The sequence below is a fragment of the Hemiscyllium ocellatum genome, chromosome 22 (assembly GCF_020745735.1).
Source record: "Hemiscyllium ocellatum isolate sHemOce1 chromosome 22, sHemOce1.pat.X.cur, whole genome shotgun sequence".
Classification (NCBI taxonomy): Eukaryota; Metazoa; Chordata; class Chondrichthyes; order Orectolobiformes; family Hemiscylliidae; genus Hemiscyllium; species Hemiscyllium ocellatum.
The window spans coordinates 28,540,268-28,563,075 of record NC_083422.1 but is presented as its reverse complement, the minus strand read 5'-3'; the positions used below and the strand labels follow the sequence as shown (position 1 = coordinate 28,563,075).

Sequence of the window (22,808 nt, the reverse complement as noted above, 5' to 3'; positions counted from 1 at the left end):
AAACTTAGTAACTGTACCTCTTATGCTCGCATCCAAATCATTTATGTAAATGACAAAAATTAGAGAACCCAACACTGATCCTTGTGGCACTCCACTGGTCACAGGCCTCCAGTCTGAAAAATAACCCTCCATTATCGCCTTCTGTCTTCTACCTTTTGAGCCAGTTCTCTATCCAAATGGCTAGTTCTTCCTGTGTTCCGTGAGATCTAAACTGGCTAACCAGTCTCCCATGGGGAACCTTGTCGAACGCCTTCCTAAAGTCCATATAGATCACATCTACCACTCTGTCCTCATCATCCTCTTTGTTACTTCAAAAAACTCAATCAAGTTTGTGAGACATGATTTCCCACGCACAAAGCCATGTTGGCTATCCCTAATCAGTCCTTGCCTTTCCAGATACATTACATCCTGTCCCTTCAACAACTTGCCCACCATCGATGTCAGGCTCACTGGTCTATAGTTCCCTGGCTTGTCTTTACTGCCCTTCTTAAACAGTGGCACCACATTAGCCAACCTCCAGTCTTCCGGCATCTTACCTGTGACTATCAATGATACAAATATCTCAGCAAGAGTCCCAGCATTCACTTCTCTGGCTTCCCACAGAGTTCTAGGGTACACTTGATCAGGTCCTGGGGACTTATCCACCTTTATGCATTTCAAGACAATCCAGCACTACCTCCTCTGTAATATGGACATTTTGCAAGGTGGCACCATCTATTTCCCTACATTCTATATCTTCCATATCCTTTTTCACAGTAAATACTGATGCAAAATACTCATTTAGTATCTCCCTCCATTTTCTGCAGCTCCACATAAAGGCCACCTTGCTGATCTTTTGAGGGGCCCTGTTCTCTCCCTAGTTACCCTTTTGTCCTTAATGTATTGTAAAAACCCTTTGGATTCTCCTTAATTCTACTTGCCAAATCTATCTCATGTCCCCTTTTTTGCCCTCTTTATTTCCCTCTTAAGTATACTCCTACTGCCTTTGTACTCTTCAGGATTCACTCAATCCATCCTGTCTATACCTTACATACACTTCCTTCTTTTTCTTAACCAAACCCTCAATTTCTTTAGTCATCCAGCATTCCCTATACCTACCAGCCTTTCCGTTCACACTAACAGGAATATATTTTCTCTGGATTCTCATTATCTTATTTCTGAAGGCTTCCCATTTTCCAGCCGACCCTTTACCTGCGAACATCTGCCTCCAATCAGCTTTTGAAAGTTCTTGCTTTCTACTGTCAAAATTGGCCTTTCTCCAATTCAGAACTTCAACTTTTATATCTGGTCTATCCTTTTCCATCACTGTTTTAAATTTAATAGAATTATGTTCGCTGGCCCCAAAGTGCTCCCCTACTGACCCCTCAGTCACCTGCCCTGAATGAATAAATAAAAGCAAAGGGCTACAGATGCTGGAGAACTGACATAAAAAATGCACGAAGTGCTGGAGAACCCCAGCAGGTCTGGCAGCATCTGTGGAGAAAGAATTAAAGTTAGAGCTTTGAATATGATCAGACTCTTCTTTGAAACATATGAATGATTCTCATGTGACTCCCTCAGAACATATGAATGGATTTTTGGTTTGTTATTTAAGATTTCAGGTATTTCTTCAGTGGTGATAGCATTCATTCATGAATAGCACATAAATCCCATGCAAAATTTATAAAATAAATTAAGACAGAATGGTGATATAATGAAGTTATTGAAAGGTTATAGATCTGGAACTGGCAGCCATTTTGAATGATTGTGGTGTTACCCCTGCTACTTGTCCTTGTAGATCATGGTATACTGGTACTCACTGATTTGTCATTTAGTAAACTTTAATCCTGTTACTTTATTGTAAGGTATTAATGACATTAACTTCAATTGCTTATCAAGACATTAACTTCAATTGACACAGAGATCAAGAGCTTGATCTCTGTGTCAAGTGTGAATTGTTCATGTCAGTTTGCATGAATAGGTGCCCAGTATTCTTCCATCTCAGTACAGTATCTGAAATGCACTCATGATATTAATACATAAGCCAAACCTCTTTAAACTAGGTGTGTGGCCTGTTTCCACCACCCTCCAAGGTGCAGAGCTCCCTCTTCTGCCCTGCTCTGGATTCCTGGCATCCAGGCTCTCTTGAGATATTCTATGATCTTTGAAAGTGAAGTAGAGAAATGAGAGCTGACGTAGTAGTTGAGGGTTTATTTAAATCGAGACAATACTTAGTGAGAATGCAGGCAAGACTGCCTATCACTCCTTGATTCCCAAACTCATGGCTGGGTCAATTAAAGTGACACTCCATTGACTCTTTTCTCCCCCAAAGCCCGAATGGATTTTGGGAACCCAAACTGATCCATCTTACAATTTCCTGCCCCCAGTGGATTGTCTGTAATCATTTTAGCTCTTACCTGATGATTTTAATTGAAGATAAATAACAGTTATTTTGCCATTTTAGATTTCTTTAAAAGCTCCTTTACATCCTTCAGAAGGTGCTGCTGTTGATTTCTGACATACTTCTGAACATCCCATTAGTTTCCTAAATGTAGTTGTGAGCTGATGCCTCTGCACTATGACACCCAATATGCACACATACTATCATTAAGGTATGGAATGACCGGGAATTTCATCACATAAGAATGTTCTTCTATTTGTGCTGACAACTGAGTATACCTGTCAGAACTCATTAGTGGGTTGTGAGCAACAGTCTAAGTGTGAGTCTTAATAAAGCAATTGAGGAAATAGGGAGCGTGCTTTGAACTAACTTGAGAATGTTAAAGACTTTATAACAATACTAGTTCCTTCTTTCTTCCCTTCCCATAGGACCGCAAACATAAAGATGTGAGATTTGTAATACTGTACATAAAAAAGGAATGCCCTCCCACAAAACCTGGGAGGATCCAACATAAAAGACTTGAGAATCTAATTCTCCAAACAAACTTCAATTCCTCAATGTTATCTCTGCTCCTCGGGCATTGTTCTGTTGATCTTTCCAAGAGCTTGGATGAGACACAAACTATTATGTAGAAGCATAGGCCAAGGAGTAGGCTATTCAGCCCTTCCAACCTATTCTGCCACTTGATGAGATCTGGCTAATTATAGCAGCTCTTCATCCAAACACTATTTACCTGCATTGACTCTATAACCATTCAATTGTCACAAAAAATGCTAATCAATGAACTGGCAGCTTTTTGAGGAAAATTTCCAGACTGCAGCCTGTTGAAAGGCCTGTCCCAGATTCTAAAAATTATCCCACATTGTGCTGGACTGCCATCAGTAGAGAAATGTATCCTCTGCACACAGTGGGAGGACTTGAACCCTTTGTGGGTGGTGGGAGGGGGTTGGAGTGTCCCTATGTAACAAGAGGGAAGCAAGAATAGGTAGGATCAGAGCCCTAGAAACTCCTGGCATTGGGCAAAATCTGATGACGACACCTCAGCTTTCTCTACAAACAGTCGTGTAGCCTACCAGAGAATGCAGTGTCTGTCAAATCATCTGGCTGGGGATATAAAGCTGATAAAGCTGTTCCCACTCCAATCCAATCAATGTACACTCTCTTGTTAAAATTTTGGAGGGCATATATTGGGCGTTGTAGGTTATAACTTTCCTTACTCTGAGCCCTTCTTGCTATGTCGAAGTGATGCCATTAAGATCGTGTTAGAGATGTTATCTGATAACACTCTGTTTTCTCAGATAGCCATGTTTGTGGGCCATTGTAAGCATAACTACCACAATCTTGGGAGGCAGCCAGCACACTCAGCTTGGTGAAGATCTCCTGTCTTGTGTGGCATCACTTCACAAGCTTCAGAGATGTGGACATTTAGTGCTGTCATCTCCTGCTTGGTTTTCCCCTTGCATGCTACATGACGTCAACCAGATTTGGCAGCAGTAATTAATTGGTTTATAATCGTTTCCTTGTTTCTTAACGTATCATCTGCTGGATATTGGTAACAACAGTTTCCTGATTCGACCAGAAGTAATGATTTCTGCTTGGTCCAAATCCATCAATTAAGAAGTACAAAGTGTTAGCATTTTCCGGTCTGAGCTCTGTCAAAGTTGAAATTTGTTTTGCACCCAAGCATGTGAAAAAAGAAAGAACTGGTGAAGATTTCACAGGCTAGTTTAAAATGAATTCATCATCAGTTATTCAGATATATGTGGGAGACATTGAACATGCCAATTATAAAACATGTGCAAGTAGTTTGCAAATTATGCCTGAATCCTCACATTAAATCACTTGCCAATCTCGTACCAACTCATTCTCATTGCTATGGATTCTGCAAGTATCTAACATGGTTGGTATTCTATAAATGATAGTTGCATGTTGCATTCAGTATAAATCACCCATGTTTGGGTTTGGAGAGTCAAATTTTAAAGTTTGCAAACTTTTGAAATATAGTAATGTAGGAATAGGAGTTGTCCACATAGCAGTTTTAGCCTGTTCTACCATGCACTGAGATCAAGGGTGATCCCCAACACAACACTGTGTGACTATGACCAAAACAGAAATTATTGGAGAAATTCAATAGATCTAGCAACATCTGTGGAGAGAAAGCAAAGTACAGTGACCCATTATCACTATATAACTATGTTTGCCCCATATCCACTAATGTGTTTGATTATCAAAAATCTAATAATGTCAGTTTTAAGATTTACCATTTTTCTAGCATTAATTGCCTTTTGTGGAAGAGAGTTCCAAATTTACATCTGTGATTCATAATTTCACTCCTGAAAGGTCTTGCACTACATTCCCAATGAGCAGAAATAATGTCTTTCTGCTGAATCTAACCATTCCTTTTAACACCCTGAAACACTTATCAAATCATTCTCTACCCTTTATATTCCTAGAAATCAACCCTAAAACTGTTTAGTTGCATTTGCTTATCTCTCGATTCCAGGTAACATTCCAGTGTAGGCCAGTATATTCTTGCTATGATATAATACCAATAACCATTTGAAGTACTCCAGGTACAGTCAAGCCAGGGTTGTACAGGGCTCATGCATGAACTCTGCCCTTGTACTTTTGTCCTCTGAATGAAAAGGGCAGCATTCCATTAGCCTTTCGAATTCATTTTTATAACTATACACAGGATTTTAACATATGTACTTCAGCCCTGATCATCTTCTGGACCTTCATTGTTTCCAACTTTTCAGAATTTGGAAAATACCATGACGTTTTTTAGGAGTAAAGTAGATGAGTTCATTTTTGCCGACATTGGAATCCACTTGCCAAAGTTATACCCATTCACTTAATCTATCAATATCTCTTTTGTAGTTTTACATTTCTTGTCTGCATGGCTGAAAATGCCACACATTTTTGATAGAATACCTTTTGTTTTTAACTTGCAGTGCCATGATGACAAATACATCTGAAGATATAAATTCACAGTTGTCAACAACCCAAAATTCAATGGAATTATCTGCAAACTTGACACCGCAAACCTCAAAGTCCCCTGCTGACTCGAACCGTAAGTAATGGGGCTCTGATATTGTCCATATTTATTGGGGCTGATTGTTAAAATTTATGCTTTAGAGTCTTTACTGTGGATGACCAGATTCCAAAAGTATTTATCAAGAATAATGGTGCCAGAACGGCACTATTGCTTTTTAATTGTACTTGCTGAGCAGGAAAAGAAAATTAGGAAGTTATCTTACATTCTATCTGCTAACATACATGGTTGCTCCCAGTTCCAAAAAACAGAGGCAAACTTTATGATGACACATTCACTGCTGGCCACCACTTCCTGAAACTCAGCTCCTGCCTGTTGCCCACTCTGCCTTGCCCTTTCCTGTTGCTACAGATGACCAATACTGTTGCCACCTCCTCTTCTACCTCACCACTCCCCAATCCCCAATCCTTTCTGCAGCTCCTTGCTGTTTACCTGACATATCCCCCAACCCCACCCTTTGCCAATGGCTCAAGTAAGAGGGATTGGTGGAAAAGAGCACAGGGAATGGAAGGAAGCTGTGAACGGAATCCATATGGGAGGGAGTACAGAAAAACATGCCAGCAGCGAAGGGATCAATGAGGGGATGTGAGAGAATGGTGAAGGTGGGATTCTGGGGAAGAGGGAGAGTGTATGAAAAGGGGAAGCTGTGGTAAGTGGGAATGAGGAACAGCCTGGTAGCGGCTGAAGGCAGAAGGGTACAGGGCAGTTGGAAGAAATCTTACAGTGCTGCATTTTTATTTAATCTGCCTTTTTGTATCCTTTTCCATCATTAATGCAGGCAGCTGCCTGTGACGTCACTACCGATGACATCACAGGCACTGTCACAGCTTCTGCAGGAAGTGCTCCCTGTCGTGTGGTGACACAAGTAAGTGCAGCCTTTTCATGTCATGTCAGTAGATGGCAAGTTGTCAGGCCTTTGACAACCTCAGCGCTGCATTTATACACAGCTCTCATGGAGGTAAAATGTTCCCATAAATTCACCGTGAACAAATTTCAGATCATTTAAACCCATGGGTTGGTGGAGAATAAAGGAAAGTTTGTAAAGGCTAAATAAGCTTGACTGGCAGTCTCAGGAGCTTGCTGGGAGCGTGCATTTGTAATTTAACTCTATATTCAATACGTATATGTCATCCACTTCCACTATTTAACTTAATAAGTAAATGTTGAAAAATGAAAGTAGTCTTTTCTCACTATATTGTGTAAAAACAAGTCATGGACAGCCATGCGCCTGAAGGTGATAAAAGACTGTTTGCAGATGCATAAGTAGAAACTCTTACACATGTTTCAGTGTGTAGTTTATCCAGAGGCAGACAGTGTCAATGCTGGCTGAACGTGGTAAAACTAACATTTCGTGGGACAGTTGGGGAAGTTGTCCACCTGCCAAGTACCACTGTAATCATTGCCACTCCAGCTCTTGAGATCTTATCTCATCCTGGCCACTGAACCATAGTCCTTCTGCATCCTCACCCCCGATAGTATTTCTTCTCCTTTCTCACTCCTATGGTGTGACCGATATTAATTTGCCGATGTGCTTTTGCAATGCTAACAAGTCCTCCTAGCTCTTACCTGTATGATTCAAAGTTTGTGAGAAGATTTGTAGCTCGGGTGCTCGTTGTTGTGGTTCTGTTCGCCGAGCTGGGAATTTGTGTTGCAGACGTTTCGTCCCCTGTCTAGGTGACGTCCTCAGTGCTTGGGAGCCTCCTATGAAGCGCTTCTGTGATCTTTCCTCCGGCATTTATAGTGGTTTGAATCTGCCGCTTCCAGTTGTCAGTTCCAGCTGTCCGTTGCAGTGGTCGGTATATTGGGTCCAGGTCGATGTGCTTATTGATTGAATCTGTGGATGAGTGCCATGCCTCCAGGAATTCCCTGGCTGTTCTCTGCTTGGCTTGTCCTATAATAGTAGTGTTGTCCCAGTTGAATTCATGTTGCTTGTCATCTGAGTGTGTGGCTACTAAGGATAGCTGGTTGTGACGTTTCGTGGCTAGTTGATGTTCATGGATACGGATCGTTAGCTTTATCCTGTTTATCCTATGTGGTGCTTTGTGCAGTCCTTGCATGGGATTTTGTACACTACATTGGTTTTGCTCATGCTGGGTATCGGATCCTTCGTTCTGGTGAGTTGTTGTCTGAGACTGGCTGTTGGTTTGTGTGCTGTTATGAGTTCTAGTGGTCGCAGCAGTCTGGCTGTCAGTTTGGAAATGCTCTTGATGTATGGTAGTGTGGCTAGTCCTTTGGGCTGCGGCATGTCCTCATCCCGTTGTCTTTCCCTAAGGCATCTGTTGATGAAATTGCGTGGGTACCTATTTTTGGCGAATACATTGTATAGGTGGTCTTCCTCTTTTTGCAGTTCTGGTGTGCTGCAGTGTGTTGTGGCCCTTTTTGAATAGTGTCTTGATGCAACTTCTTTTTTGTGTGTTAGGGTGGTTGCTTTCGTAGTTCAGGACTTGGTCTGTGTGACTTACCTGTATGACCTTGTATTCTTTTTTAAATTCATTCATGGGATGAGGGAGTCTCTGTCTAGGCCAGCATTTATTAGCCATCCCTAATTGCCCAGAGGCAGTTAAGAGTCAACCACATTGTTGTGGGTCTAGAGTCACATGTAGACCAGACCAGGTAAGGATGGCAGATATCCTTCCCTAAAGGAAGGAAATAAAGGACTTTCTTTTCTAATATTGAATTTATTACGGCAGGATGATTTGAACCCAGGTCCCCAGAACATTACGTGGGTCTCTGAATTAATAGTCCAGAGATAATACCACTAGGCCGTCACCTCCCCTGCGATTCAACACTAGGAATTGAGCCCAATATCCTGGAGTTGTCTGAACCTCAATGTTTGTACACATTTCTCAGATTCCAGTTGTACCTTTAAAGAATGGCTTGAAATGATGTAAATAGGCTCACCCCATCAACGAAGACAGAGTCTCTAATTGTTCCATGCTACTGCACAGCTACAGTCTGCAAATACTGATCCAGTATGTCCTGGCAAGTTGTTGCATTATCTGCCAAGCAGATATTTAGTGAGGAATTGTCAGCTGTTTATCTCAACTATATTGTTCACTAAGACTGGAGGCAGCCAAACATTCCATGTAAACTTGCAGCTGTTCAAAGTAAATATCAAAAAAGAATTTACAATGAGCTGCAAACTAATAAAATTAATCTTCTGGCACTTCTTGTGTTCTTGTGTGTTTGGTTTGTTACAACCAATGATTGAGAAACAATGCAGTATGCAGCTAACAGAATACTTCACACAGAAGGGGGTGGGCGTTTGGAACATGTCGCCAGCAGAGGTGGTAGAGGCAGGCACGGTAGATTCATTTAAGATGCGTCTGGATAAATGTATGAGTAGGTGGGGAGTAGAGGGATACAGATGCTTAGGAATTGGGTGACAGTTTTAGACAGTAGATTTGAATCTCAGGCTTGGAGGGCTGAAGGGCCTGTTCCTGGGCTGTAACTTTTCTTTGTTCTTTATGATTTAACTGAAGAGATTGCACAGCTCAGTGAGGTACAGAGGGATCAGGGTTTGCAGGTACATGAACCTTAAAAACCCTTACAGGTACAGTGAGTGATTTTGCAGGCAAATGGAATGTTTTCATTTAATCGAAGGGGAATGGAATAGAAAAATGGAGACACTTTCCCATAGCTGTATAAAGTATTGGTGCAATCTTTTTTGGAGTACTGTATTCAGTTTTAGTCTCATAATTTAAGACAGGATTTTAATGTATTATAAGCAGTTCAGAGAAAGTTAACTTGATTGTCTCTGGGATGAGGGGATTATTTTATGAACAAATATTGGCTAGATTCAGCCTGCTTCCATTGGAAATTAGATAAATGAGAGATGACTTATTGAAATATATGATCTTGAGGGGATATGCCTCGGTAGATGCTGAAAGGATATTTTCTCTGGTAGGCAACAATATAACTAGGGGCAAGGGACACTGCTGAGAAATAAGGGTAGTCCCATTTGAGGACAGCGATGAGGAGGTGAGATGAGAGTGAGAGTGACCGTCCTTGACATCAAGGCTATATTCATCCTAATGTTGCATTAAGAAGCCCGAGCAAAACTTGATTCAATGCATATCAGGGGCAAATTCTCCACTGGTTGGAGTCCTACCTGGCACTTAGAGGGTTGTAGTTGTTGGAGGTCAGTCATCTCAGCTCCAGGACATCTCTGCTGGAGCTCCGCAGGGTAGTGTCCCAGGTCCAACCATCATCTTCAATGACTTTGCCTCCACCATGAGGTCAAAAGTGGGATGTTTACTGATGTTTCACAATGTTCAGTACTACTCACTATTCCTCAGATACTGAAGCAGCCCGTGTTCAAATGCATAAAGATCTGCACAATATCCAGGATTGGTCTGACAAGTGGCAAGTAACATTCACACCACACAAATGCCAGGTAATGACAAACTCCAATGAGAGATGATTTGACTATTGCCTCTTGACTTGCAGTTACGATCCCCCACTCTCAATATCCTTGGAGATACCATTGACCAGAAACTAAACTGGACTTGCCATGTAAGTGGATACAAGAGCAGGTCAGTGGATTGGAATACTGCAGCAAGTAATCCATCTCCTGATTTCCTCAAAGATTGTCCATCATTGACGCACATAAGTCAGGAATATAATGGAGTACTCCCCATTTGCCTGGATGAGTGTAGATCTAGAAACGCTCAAGAAGCTTGACACCATCCAGGACAAAGCAACCTGCTTGCTTGACACTATATCCAAAAACATTTATGTCTTCAAGCACTCAGTTGCAGCAGTGTGTATTGTTTTCAAGGCACACTGCAGAAATTCACCAAAGATCCTCAGATAGTAGTATCCAAATCCATGACCGGTTCCATCAGAAAGAACAAGATCAGCAAATACATGAAACACCACCACCTGCAAGCCCCTCTCCCACCTCACAAGTCACTCATCATCCTGAGAGTAATATATTGCTGTTCCTTCACTGTTGCTGGGTCAAATTCCTGGAATTCCCTCCCTATAAGGGCATTATGGGTCAACTCACAAAAGGTGCACTGCAGCAGTTTGAGAAGGCAGCTCACCACCACCTTCTCAAGGGCAATGAGGGAGAGGTAATAAATGCTGGCCAGCCATCAACATCCAAGTCCCACAAGTGAATAAAAAATATTAAAAAGAGACCAGTGGAGGTAGTCTCTTTTAAAGTAGTGATATATAGATTTTTGATGAACACAGGAGTATGGTGTGGTATTGAGGCCTTAATCACATCAACCATTAACTTATTCAGTGATGGGGTACGCTCAAGAGACCTACTCCTCCTTCTAACTCATTTAATCCCAACTGTATATTTGTTTTAAGGTATGTGCTGTGCCCTTATCTGAGCCAGTGGCTGCTATTGTCAGGTCAAATGGCATGGTGGTCTTTTTATCAATGTTGTGCCATTTACCCCCTCCCTCTCTGTTTTGGGATGCAGTGACAGAGCAGGTAGCAGGTTTTGAGTATCTGAAAGCATAACATCAGAAGGGGTAAGTTGAAGTGAGGGAAATAGATGCAAGAGATTGATGTGGTGGTGACATCCATTTTTTTTATTATGCCAGAAAGCCGGATCGAGATGGGGTGGGTGGGGAAAGGGCATGAAGTCTGGGTACTTCATTATCCTGAATGATGTCAGCAATGTCACATGCCACAGACTTGTCACAGCATCATGAAGTGGAGAACATCTCCTCCAAGGACATCAGGACTACAGGAGTCCCCCACTGCTCTTCCCCCTCCCATTATGGGCCGACTTGCCCAGCAAGAGAGAAGTGATTGTGTTGTATTGTTTGAATGCTGTGCCCACCATAGCCAAATAGCAAGAGGTATGTGGAAGCAACAGGAGTTGGATGTGAGGCTCGCAGGATTGGAATGGATTTGAGAGTGAGCTGATGTATCTGAATGTTAGGCCTGAGCCCTGATAGCTAATAAGTGGTGATGGGTGTGACACACTGAGTAGCAACTTGATGATGGCCCGGCGAGTAGGAGATGCCCACAATGCTCACAATTCTTTTACTGATCCTGGCCAATCATTTGAGATCACTTAGCCTCTGCAAGACTGCTGCCAGTCCCTGAGAGTCTGAGTACATGCATTGACCTCCTGACCACTACCTCCTGTTCCCTTCAGAGGGCGGTCTGGGCTCAGGTGGAAAACGGCTTTCCTAATCATGACCATTATCTGACGATCGCTGCTGGATTGCACACATTCCCGAACAGGACAATATGAGGGCTGGCTTAGCTGCTTTTTGCAACCACGGAACCTGCCAATGTTCGCTGTCTTGAGCTTGCACATGTGGAACGACCATGTGGCTCTGGTGTTAGAAGATTCCTGTAGCACAGTGGCAGTCAGTCATTTCGGGAGAGAAACCAATTAAGAAACATAAACAATATGTCTTTTTCTGCCATTACTGAGAAAGAAGTGCATAATTTAAATGCATCTGTGTTCCTTTTCAAAATTATTTTCTCTACTTTATACAGATGTGTATATTCCTGTATATGTATTTGTGCCACTGGCGATTGTGACTTTAATTGCCGTTGTTCTTTATTTAAGGTAAGATTTCAGACTTTTTTAAAAAAGATCTATAATTGATAACAATATGTTCCTGACAAGAAATTTGTTGCGTTTTACAACATTATAACAAATTTTGTGCATGATCTAAATGTAACATTACTCGTGAAGTGCCTCAAGGAAGCATCCCTAGTAAAGCATTAACTAGTTGCTTCTGAGATTTATGAAGTGCACAGTGAAAGCAATTTGCTCAGTGTTCTACAAATCATTTTCTAATAGCTCTGCCATAGTGACAAAAGAGTTTAATACTTCTGTCTATGTCATCAGGCATTCTTCAGCAAAAAAAAACCCAAGGAACTTCTTATCTAAATCAGTGAACAGTTCCTTTAAAATTATCAGAAAATTAAATCATTCTCAATTTCCTCTGTAATACAAAAGCAAAATACGGTGTAAGTTGGTAATCTTAAATTAAATTAGAAAGTACTGGAAATATCAATCAGGCAGTGTCTGAAAGAGAGAGTGTAGTAGAGTTCAATGTTTCAAGGCAATGATCATTTTTCAGAAGGAAAGGGCATCAATTTGAAAAGTTAAAATAGAACTTTAATATTTAGTTTGAGGATTCAATGGAAGTCAAGTGGATGACAGCTGGGCTTCTACTTCAATTTTACCAGAGGCAGTTTCTTCATGAACTGCCATTGGATTTGCCATTGGCTACAAGGCCCAATCAGAGACCTGGTAGTTCCACACTGCCACCAGGAGTGGTTGTCACTGCATTGTTTCTGGGATGTGGGTGTCCCTTGTAAGGCCAGCATTTGCTGGCCATCCATAATTGCCGTTGATCTAAGTTGCTCACTCAGCCAATTCAGATGGACATTAAGAATCAAGCATAATACTGCAGGTCTGGAGTCACATGTAGGCCAGGAAGGGTGAGGATGGCAAAGTTCAATTCCTGAAGGGCATTAGCGAACCTGATGGGTTTTTCATGCTAACTGGTTGCCACTGCTCAGACTGGCTTTCAATTTGACCATTATTCTGCCTAACCAATGCTGGTGTCTATCACTGAGAAAATGAGACCAAAAGACGGCAGGGACCAAGGTATGATATTTGTTACAGAATAACAGCAGTGTTTTCAATAAAGAGTCAGAAGCTCTCAGAGTGTTGAAGGCCATTTGAGGAAAGTATTGGAATAGATGAATCTGAGGTCAACAAAAGGCTGGACCAAACATTCAGCAGCAATTAGCTGATGTGGGATATTTTAATTAACAGTTCCAATCCATTTTCATTTCTGCATATAAACAGTGCCAGCCTCACTTTCACCACCTCATGCAGCACTTTTTCAACTTCAGAAATAAAACTGTTGTGTTGATCTTAAAAAAAATTAATGTGAATTCATATTGTCTTTTCTTTAACTTCTTGAGAGCTTCTGTACCTCTTCAACATAAAGCCTGTCAATGATCCTATCCTTAATTCCCCACTCACTCTCTAGCTTACCATTTTCCCCTCTAGTTGCCTGCATTTTTTTATACTTCACCTGAATGTCAATTCTGTCATTCCTCCCATAATGGTTACCATCATCCGTGTATATAAACCTACACCTAGAAATTGCAACCGTTTTGATAATGAGTTGACCACGGAAATGTACAACTGATCAAAGCGCTGCTTAGAACTGCATCCAGATCAGAACATCTAGACCACAGCCTCACTGATAGCATGCATGCATTGCATAGTGAAGGATTTTTAAATTTTCATGGTGACATAATGAGCTTGTACATCTTTTCCACAATCCCATTGTTGCTGAAAGATTCCTTGTGCACTGCAGTTTTTTATGTTTTGCTTGTTTGCATCCAAATATTCGAAACAATCCTCTACAGTAAGGAACCATCATTATTTAACAAACTCAAATCAAAGAAAGGATCAAATCCTCCACTAGTCAATAGGTGGAGCAACTCTTATTTAAAGCCACACAGGAAGACAGCTTAGAGTAGGAAATGCAAGTATTGCCCAACCCACCAATTCAAATGTTGATGCTGCTGATAAGGGCTCAGGAGAGCGCTTTGAGAGAGTCTGGAAGAATCTAACTTTTACAACACCGGGAAGGCAGAAGTATGTAACATAGCAGACATCAGGCTGGGTCTTGCTTCTTTCACAACACTTGCTTCAGTGTTAACATAGAGGAGTTCCAAGCTTACTTGTGCTGACTTGCTTCGTATCTCAACTAAATTACTCATTTCCTTTTCTTCAGGTTCAAGTCATATAGGCCTAACGGCCACATTTCTAACTTGCTTTCTTATGCGTGCATCCTAAAACAACAGATTATTTCTCTGAAGCTGTTGTTACCTATTTATAAGTCAGTTCCGCAATTTGCTTTTACTAACTTCCTAGAAGGTACTTCTGCTCGGAGTTTTGCTTTAAAATCATATCATAACATGAATAGTCTATACCTTGCTGCTACATCTTAAGGTTTCACTATTTTAACTGTGTGAATTTAAAGAATGCACTGCAAAAAAATTCTTGAATTCTGCTTCAAAGTAAGTGCTTTATGTGAGAATAAGAAACATGCCAACCATCAGGGATTTATGACTTGCACACGTGCTTATATTTTATGTATATCTTAAGATTAAGGAAAAGAAAAAAGGACGTTGTCATTGGGGGAGAGAAGAAGATTCCGAATGGTATTTTAGAAGAACAAGGTAATTTGAGTTTGTTTGTGCTAGAATTCTGAAATAGAAACTGGAAATGCTGCAAATACTCCACAGCTTATCAGCCTCCGAACAAAAAGTGATCGGTTCAAGTTTAGAAAGAGGCCTCTTGCTGCAATTGAAAATCCTTCCTTCAGCTCTGATCAAAAATTTCTAACCAAAATGATACTTTTTTAATATCTACACGTAAACTTGTGTACCTGCTAATATGCTGTTTTTTTTTACCAGTTTTTAAAAATTATTTGTGTGCGTTTGCATGTGAGATCTGATCTGAATAGTGTTTGAAAACTGAATTGAAAACATATAACACAGAGGTATACAAAACAATTTGAATTACACATAACTGAGCTGAAATAGGTTATTTTGCGCATGGCTTATGAACTGTAAAACCACAGGTATGTGGCTTATGACCATATTCAACAACTATCCACGCAGTTCCTGGTGCTACAGGCTAATCGAATAAACGACATGAATCAGAGGCAAATTATGTATTTACATATGAATTTCATTGCTTTGTGCATTGCATTCGGTTTCAAAATGCATGTCTGAAAAATTTTAAAATTCGTGACTCTCGATTCATGACTTTTAATTGCTTCATGCAGGAAAAGATGATATTATACATTGTGATCCAGGTATTAACTTGGCCATACAAATCTATATTTTCTAATTTTTCCCAACGTGATTAATGCAAAATTGCTTGTAGCAGACTCTTAGTAATCATTATATTTCATATAATAGATGTCAGTGAATATACTGTATAAATGTGGCCTGGATCATCTTAGCACTCTATTACACACTTTATAGACTTGTGACAAAAATTAAACCTTTCAGAGAAAAAGATGATGAAATCATCATATCTATAATAATGAAATCTTTCCTTTTACTTCCTTGTCTGTCTCTTGGGGAAGATCATAAAAGTCTAATTTCCACTACCAAGCTCAGATTCGTTCTTTATGCTCTTTTGATGGCAAAATTAACTATCTCACTAAATTAGGAATTCTGTTAAGATCCTGCTCTTACAGTTATGGTTGTAATATTAATTAGACGTTGCTAAGGATGAGCTCTGAAATCATTTCGACCTGATTTTGACCTCCCTGATTGTTCCTGAATTTTCGATGTTTTGATCTATTCAGACAGCACATATAGTCAGATGAAATAATGCAGCAGCAGCATTTTTATTTCTCCTCTTGATGTTCACATTCGGTTGACACGCTTCCTATGTATTTGCCTAGCTAGACAATCAGTGACTGCACCCATGGTACACTCCAGTCACTCTGAGGGAGATAAGTGTAGACATCTTGGGATGTGACCTGCTTGACCCCAAGTCGCTGCTTTCCTCCTTCTCCCACAGCCGAGCACAAACTGTGAGCTGTGATGTGAAGATCCACACTGTAGGTGGAAGTGCCAGCACAGCATGCTGACATATCGACATCAGCAGAATAATTTCCTAAGAATCCATTTGCACAGACTCATTTGTGTTTTTGCATAAATTTCTGCACTAAAGTATGGTATGAAGTATAGATCATTAGTAGGCCCAAGAGAAAGAAGATGGATTGTTGCTAAAAAAAATTACAATCTAGTTAGTTAAACAATAATCAGACTGCTTGCAGCTTAAGGGTTTTGTTTCTTTGTATCTTCAGTTAATCTTGCATGGTGAAATGGGACTGTAGTGTTCACACTATATGTGTCATATCATGAATTTGTTCAAATATTGCCATATCTGGCAAGGATGGGCAGCATGATGGGTCAGTAGTTAGCACTGTTGCCTCACAGCATGTGGGACCCAGGTTCAATTCCACTCTCATGTGACAGTGTGAGATTAACAATTCTCCCTGTGTCTGCATGGGTTTCCGCCAGTTTCCTCTCACAGTCCAAAGATGTTCGTGTTGGGTGGATTGGCCATGCTGAATTGCCCATTGTGTCCACAGATGTACAGGCTAGGTGAAATAGCCATGGGAAATGCAGGGTTGCAGGGATAGGTTAGGTGGTGTCTGGGTGGGATGTTCATCAGAGGATCGGTGTGGGCTGAATGGCCTGCTTCCATAGTGTAGGGAGTCTATGATTCTACATAATTGCATGAATGTACATCACTCTGATACCTGACAACATTGGCAGCCTTCCTGCTTGGAAGGTGTTTTGTATATCGTTCTGTTTGAGTGTAGTAAGCACTACTCACTGTGGTGTTGTTACAGAGAGTTAGGCAGAGTAAAGAAGGAGCTGATTGGAGACACATCTGAGGCTAGTGTGTTCCTGACTATTTAGTAATGTGGTCATATCCATGTTATCTATAGATAGCTGCAGAAGCGCAATAAACCTACTGTTGTTTATTGCATTTCTTCCAGTGTGCAGCCATGATGTGTCCGTGGTGGGACCTGTCACAGCTCAGTGAGTAACACTGATCAGCACTGTAACTAATTGATGCTAACTTAGAGATATTAGACTTCATGCTTTCAGAAAAAAAGGAATAAAACATGCTTGTGACCCAAAGGACTTCAGTACAAACAGTTACCACTGATTGCTGATGACAGTGAACCCCACAAACCTTGTAACAAGGAAGAATATTTCAGAGAAAAAGACCAAAAACATGTCAGAACTGACAGAAGCTGCATTGGGAAACAAGCAATCTGCATATTTGGGGCGATAGAACAGCAGCATCATGCAGGATGAACCTGTGGATGCAGTACTGACTCCATTTTAACTCAGTGAGCCAACCAGACATGGAGGATTGCATGAGTGAAAATCAGAGAAAGTTCCAGCTCTGATTTAGTGTTGATAGCATGATGCATGGATACCACGATCCAGGACTGGAAACAAAATCAAACTTAGAAGGCCATCAGACAGATCTCATAAGAGACAGCTTCATTCGTGGGCCCACTGAAGATGTTACCTAGTATGGTGATGAAACGTCTGAAAATGAACCTTTCAGCTCAGCAATCAGACCTACATCCAGAACCTCAACCTGAACTACAAATCTTCTCAAAACTTAATATAGAACTCATATTTTGGGAGTGGCGAGTTAGAAAAATTGCAAATGTAAATATAAGGAAATATACAATTTTTGCCAGACACAAATATTTGAGGGAGACCAGGGGAGCACAGCAAAAATATTACTGAGACTCTGAAGCACAGGAAAACCTCTAACACAGTAGTAAGCACTGACAAACCACCATACTGCAGCATAAAAATCCTTTTTAAAAAATGACAGAATGCTTGATCACATTTGGAAGGTATGGCCTCAAAAATAATGTCTCTTGAAAATTTAATTTCTGCAATGGGCCATATAGAAGAGAAATTGGACACCCTGGAGAATACAATTCGAGGTATAAATAACTTCTAAACTAGATCGTAAGGCAGAAGCTGAGCAAGTAAATAAATATCTCAGCATAGTTGGGAATGCAGCAGATTATGTTAATGGGTAAAAGTGAAAGGTTAAAAAAATTAAAAGTGAATTGAAAGCCTTTGACAGCTATTTCAACTTCAGTTCTTGAAAGGGCAAGCTGGAACATACAGGTGAATCTAGTGGAGAAGTGTGACAACGGTGACTTAAGTCAGAATTCATAAGAGGTGTAAATATTGTAGGTATTATCAATGAGTCTTTGTCAGATCAGTGCATTCCAAAGGAGACCAAATTCGAGAGAATGCAGAGTGAAGCAGAGGTTCAGAAGCAAAACAAATCTTTCCTAAAAGGAGAGGACAAAATCTGGCATAGAAGCTTGGTGGAATTTATTCATTTTCTGAGGGACAGAACGTCATAAAAGAGACTAGATAAGCCAATGCAACAGGTAAAACAGCTAGCAGACATATCTGCATTATCTACCACCGCGGAGTAATGAAACAATGCACACTTTTTGAAATCAAAAGCTTTTAATTAATCAAGTAGGTCACTTTCAGAATATATGCCTAAGTAAGTCACCTCCACAGAAAAATACTTAATTAAAGAGCATATCCAGACAAAGCAATGTGTAAAATAGAATGGTGTTTAGTCAAAAACAAATCCAAAGTTTTCTTATTGGAAATTTAGACCAAACATCCTGGCATGCTGTCAATAATTTTCTAGATTTGGAGATGCCGGTGTTAGACGGGGGTGTACAAAGTTTAAAACTCACACAACACCAGGTTATAGTCCAACAGATTTAATTGGAAGCACACTAGTTTTCGGAGCGACGCTCCTTCATCAGGTGATAGTGGAGGGCTCAATTCTAACACACAGAATTTATAGCAAAAATTTGCAGTGTGATGTAACTGAAATTATACATTGAAAAATTGATTGTCTGCTAAGCCTTTCATCTGTTAGAATACTGTGATAGTTTCACGTCTTTCATGTGTAAATCACAAAATATTTTTTTAAAAGTTGCATTCTTGGGTTAGCTGTTAACAATGGTGATTAGTAGACAATATGTTGAGGGTGTTAGCCCCCTGTGTTTTCTGTCTCTGCCATGATGTTTAGATTGATTCTAATCTAAAAAGTGGGATAACGGAGTTCTACATGAATGCATGCAGTTTTTGAGCAAAGTACAATGTAACCCTGCCAGTACAAATTCACCCCACAAAATATATGTGTGCATGTGGATCTTTGTCTGTGTATGTGTGTCTGTCTGGGTTGGGGGTTGTGAGTGTAAGAAAGTATACAAGTGTGCGTGTGTGTAGTGAGTGCAGAGTGTCTTAAGACTGTGTGGACGTGTGTGTGGACGTGTGTGTGGACGTGTGTGTGGACGTGTGTGTGGACGTGTGTGTGTGTGTGTGTGTGTGTGTGTGTGTGTGTGTGGGGGGGGTCATGAACCCAAGGTCCCGGTTGAGGCCCTCCCTATGGGTACCAAACTTAGCTATCAGCCTCTGCTCGGCCACTTTTCTCTGCTGCCTGTCCCGAAGTCCACCTTGGAGGATGGTCACCCGAAGGTCTGAGGTCAAATGTCCTGGACCACTGAAGGCATCTTGAACCCTAATGTACAGGGAATCTCCAGCTTCTGTCATGACACTACGGATTTCTTACAGAAACTCAGCATCCACAGACAAGTCGAACCGGGAACATTCCTCATCACAATAGACATTTCCGCACTCTACACCAGCATCTCCCACAATATGGCATCACGGCAACAGCCTCAGTACTCAACACTAACAACTGCCAATCTCCAAACACTATCCTACAACTCATCTGCTTTATCCTTGATCACAACATCTTCATCTTTGACAACCAGTTCTTCATCCAGACACACTGAACAGCCATGGGGACCAAATTTGCATCCCAATATGCCAACATTTTTATGCACAGGTTCGAACAAGACTTCTTCTCTATGCAGGATCTCTAACCAACATTATACACCTGGTACATTGACGACATTTTCTTCCTCTGGACCCATGGTGAGAAGTCACTGATAAAACGACACAGGGACATCAACAAGTTTCATCCCACCATCAAACTCACCATGGACTACCCTCGGCTATCTGTCTCATTCTTGGATACATGCATTTCCATCAAGGATGGACACCTCAGCACCACACTCTACCACAAACCCACAGACAACCTCATAATGCTACACATCTCCAGCTTCCACCCAAAGCATATTAAAACAGCCATCCCCTAAGGACAGGCCCTTTGCATACACCGGATCTGCTCAGATGAGGAGGAACATGACGGACACCTGGAAATACTCAGGGATGCGCTCACAAGAACAGGGTATGATGCCCAACTCATCAACCACCAGTTCCGATGTGCCACAGCAAGGAACCTTAATGACCTCCTCAGGAGACAGACACGTGCTGCAACCAACAGGTTACCCTTCGTTGTTCAGTATTTCCCAGGAGCTGAAAAATTATGCCATGTTCTTCGTGACCTGCAACACATCATCAATGAGGATGAGCACCTCACCAAGACCTTCCCCACACCTCCACTACTTGCCTTTAAACAGCCGCCAAACCTCAAACAGATCGTTGTTCATAGCAAGCTGCTCGGCTCTCGGGACAGCACCATACAAGCCTGTCACGGTAGGCGCTGCAGGACGTGTCAGAGTGTGAACATGGATACCACCAGTATGCATGGGAACACCTCCCACCTTGTACATGGCAGGTACTCATGTGACTCAGCCAACGTTGTCTATCTTACACGTTGCAGGCAAGGATGCCCGGAGGCATGGTACTTTGGGGAAACCGAGCAAAGGCTATGACAACAGATGAATGGGCAACACACAACAATCAACAGACAGGAGTGTTCCCTGTGATCCAGGACTTTTGACCTCGGACCTTCGGGTGACCATCCTCCAAGATGGACTTCAGGACAGGCAGCAGAGAAAAGTGGCCGAGCAGAGGCTGATAGCTAAGTTTGGTACCCATAGGGAGGGCCTCAACCAGGTTCATGTCACATTACAGGTGACCACCATTGCACCATACACACAGACAGATACTCCTACACACACACACACACACACGCACGCACGCACTCCTATACACATGGACACACATATGCACAGAGGCGCACACACACTCCCACACTCACACATGCACCCCCTCACAGACTTAAGACACTCTGCATTCACTACACATACACACACATACACCCCCCAACAAGAGAGAGACACACGTGCGCGCAGACACACAGGTGCACACAGACCCACATGCACACATATATTTTGTAGGATGAATTTTTACTTGCAGGGTTACATTGTACTTTGCTCAAAAACTGCATGCATTCATGTAGAACTCTGAGCTCAAAAACTGCATGAATTTATGTAAAACTCCGTTATCTCGCTTTTTAGATTAGAATCAATCTAAACATCATGGCATAAACAGTGAACACAGGGGGCCAACACCTTCAACATATTGTCTAGCTATCACCATTGTTCGCAGCTAACCTGAGAATGCAACTTTTTAAAAAAGTGGTTTTGTGATTTACACATGAAAGACGTGAAACTATCACTGTATTCCAACAGATGAAAGGCTTAACCGACAATCAATTTTTCAATGTATAATTTCAGTTACATCACACTGTAAATTTTTGCTCTAAATTCTGTGTAACGATCAAGCCCTCCATTACCACCTGATGAAGGAGCGTCGCTCCAAAAGCTAATGCTTCCAATTAAACCTGTTAGACTATAACCCGGTGTTGTGTGATTTTTAATAATTTTCAAGTCAGACATGGGAGTAGATAGCATAATATTGTCACATAGGGAGGTTTAGCTGACAAAACACTGCTTACAACTTACAGAACCTCAACTACATGATCTGGAGCATTACACTTGTACGTTAAAGGTGTAATTTGGAGATGCCGGTGTTGGATTGGGGTGTACAAAGTTAAAAATCACACAACACCAGGTTATAGTCCAACTGGAAGCACACTAGCTTTCAGAGTGACACTCCTTCATCAGGTGATAGGCATTGCCAAATATGGGAAAATCTTTGTTCTACACAACCAAAAAGTCTCTGTCCTGAATGGAACAGTGTGTATTGATCTCAAACCTGTTCAAAAGGTGGAAGAGGTTAATCAACAAAATGCAAAGTAAACTGATAGAGAATTTTGTTGGACTCCATAAGCTTAAAGCAAGATCTCTTGGTTTTAGTTACTGAAGTAACTCAACTCCACAGAGGCTGGTATCCCATCACCAAGTCACCCTTTATTTATCCACACATAGTACTTAACACTGGTCTGGCTCTCAGAGTGAACAGGATGTCTGACACTCCTGTTGTTATCTGTCAGCCAGGGGTCCCTGATTGGACCAGATGAACAGCCGCTATCAGAGAACTTATATTCTATGATGTCCCCTTTGCTGACCTCATTACAATCACTACAGTTATGTTGGAATAAAAGATTTGTTTCATAAAATGTATAAGATGGAAAGCAGTAACTATAGTGGTTTGGCTGGAATGTTTTCTACTGCTGTTAAAACTGAATAAGGTTCAGATTCCAAGTGCAATAAAATTTGAGAAGAAATACAAGCAAAGAGGTAGCCACCAAACTATCAACATATCGTAAGAAGGTTAGATAGTTTCAAGACAGACAACAGAATCACTGTAACTGAATTGAGTCACCTTGCAACACGTCACAGTGAACAGCTATCTACTCCAAATTCAAATCTGCCATTAGGAGTGATTAAGAAGGAACAAGGTTAAGCAAAATGTCTGACAGTTCAACTTTCAGAGAAAAAAAAACCCAACAGCAAGAAGGGTTTTCACATCTAA

At 41.2% G+C, this 22,808-nt stretch overlaps 1 protein-coding gene across 8 annotated transcripts in view; it reads left to right on the top strand.

Annotated features, from left to right (window-relative positions):
- Positions 1-22,808, top strand: part of ptprea (protein tyrosine phosphatase receptor type Ea) — a 270,285-nt gene that overhangs the window by 194,359 nt on the left and 53,118 nt on the right. For 7 of the 8 annotated variants that reach the window (XM_060841967.1, XM_060841966.1, XM_060841968.1 and 4 more), the window contains 3 exons: positions 5,335-5,453; positions 11,910-11,982; positions 14,557-14,630. In XM_060841967.1, the coding sequence (XP_060697950.1) occupies positions 5,339-5,453; positions 11,910-11,982; positions 14,557-14,630 (262 nt within the window). In that variant the 5' untranslated portion in view covers positions 5,335-5,338. Of the gene's footprint in view, positions 1-5,334; positions 5,454-11,909; positions 11,983-13,978; positions 14,044-14,556; positions 14,631-22,808 lie in introns of those variants that run through there. The other variant, XM_060841972.1, reaches the window with a different exon arrangement.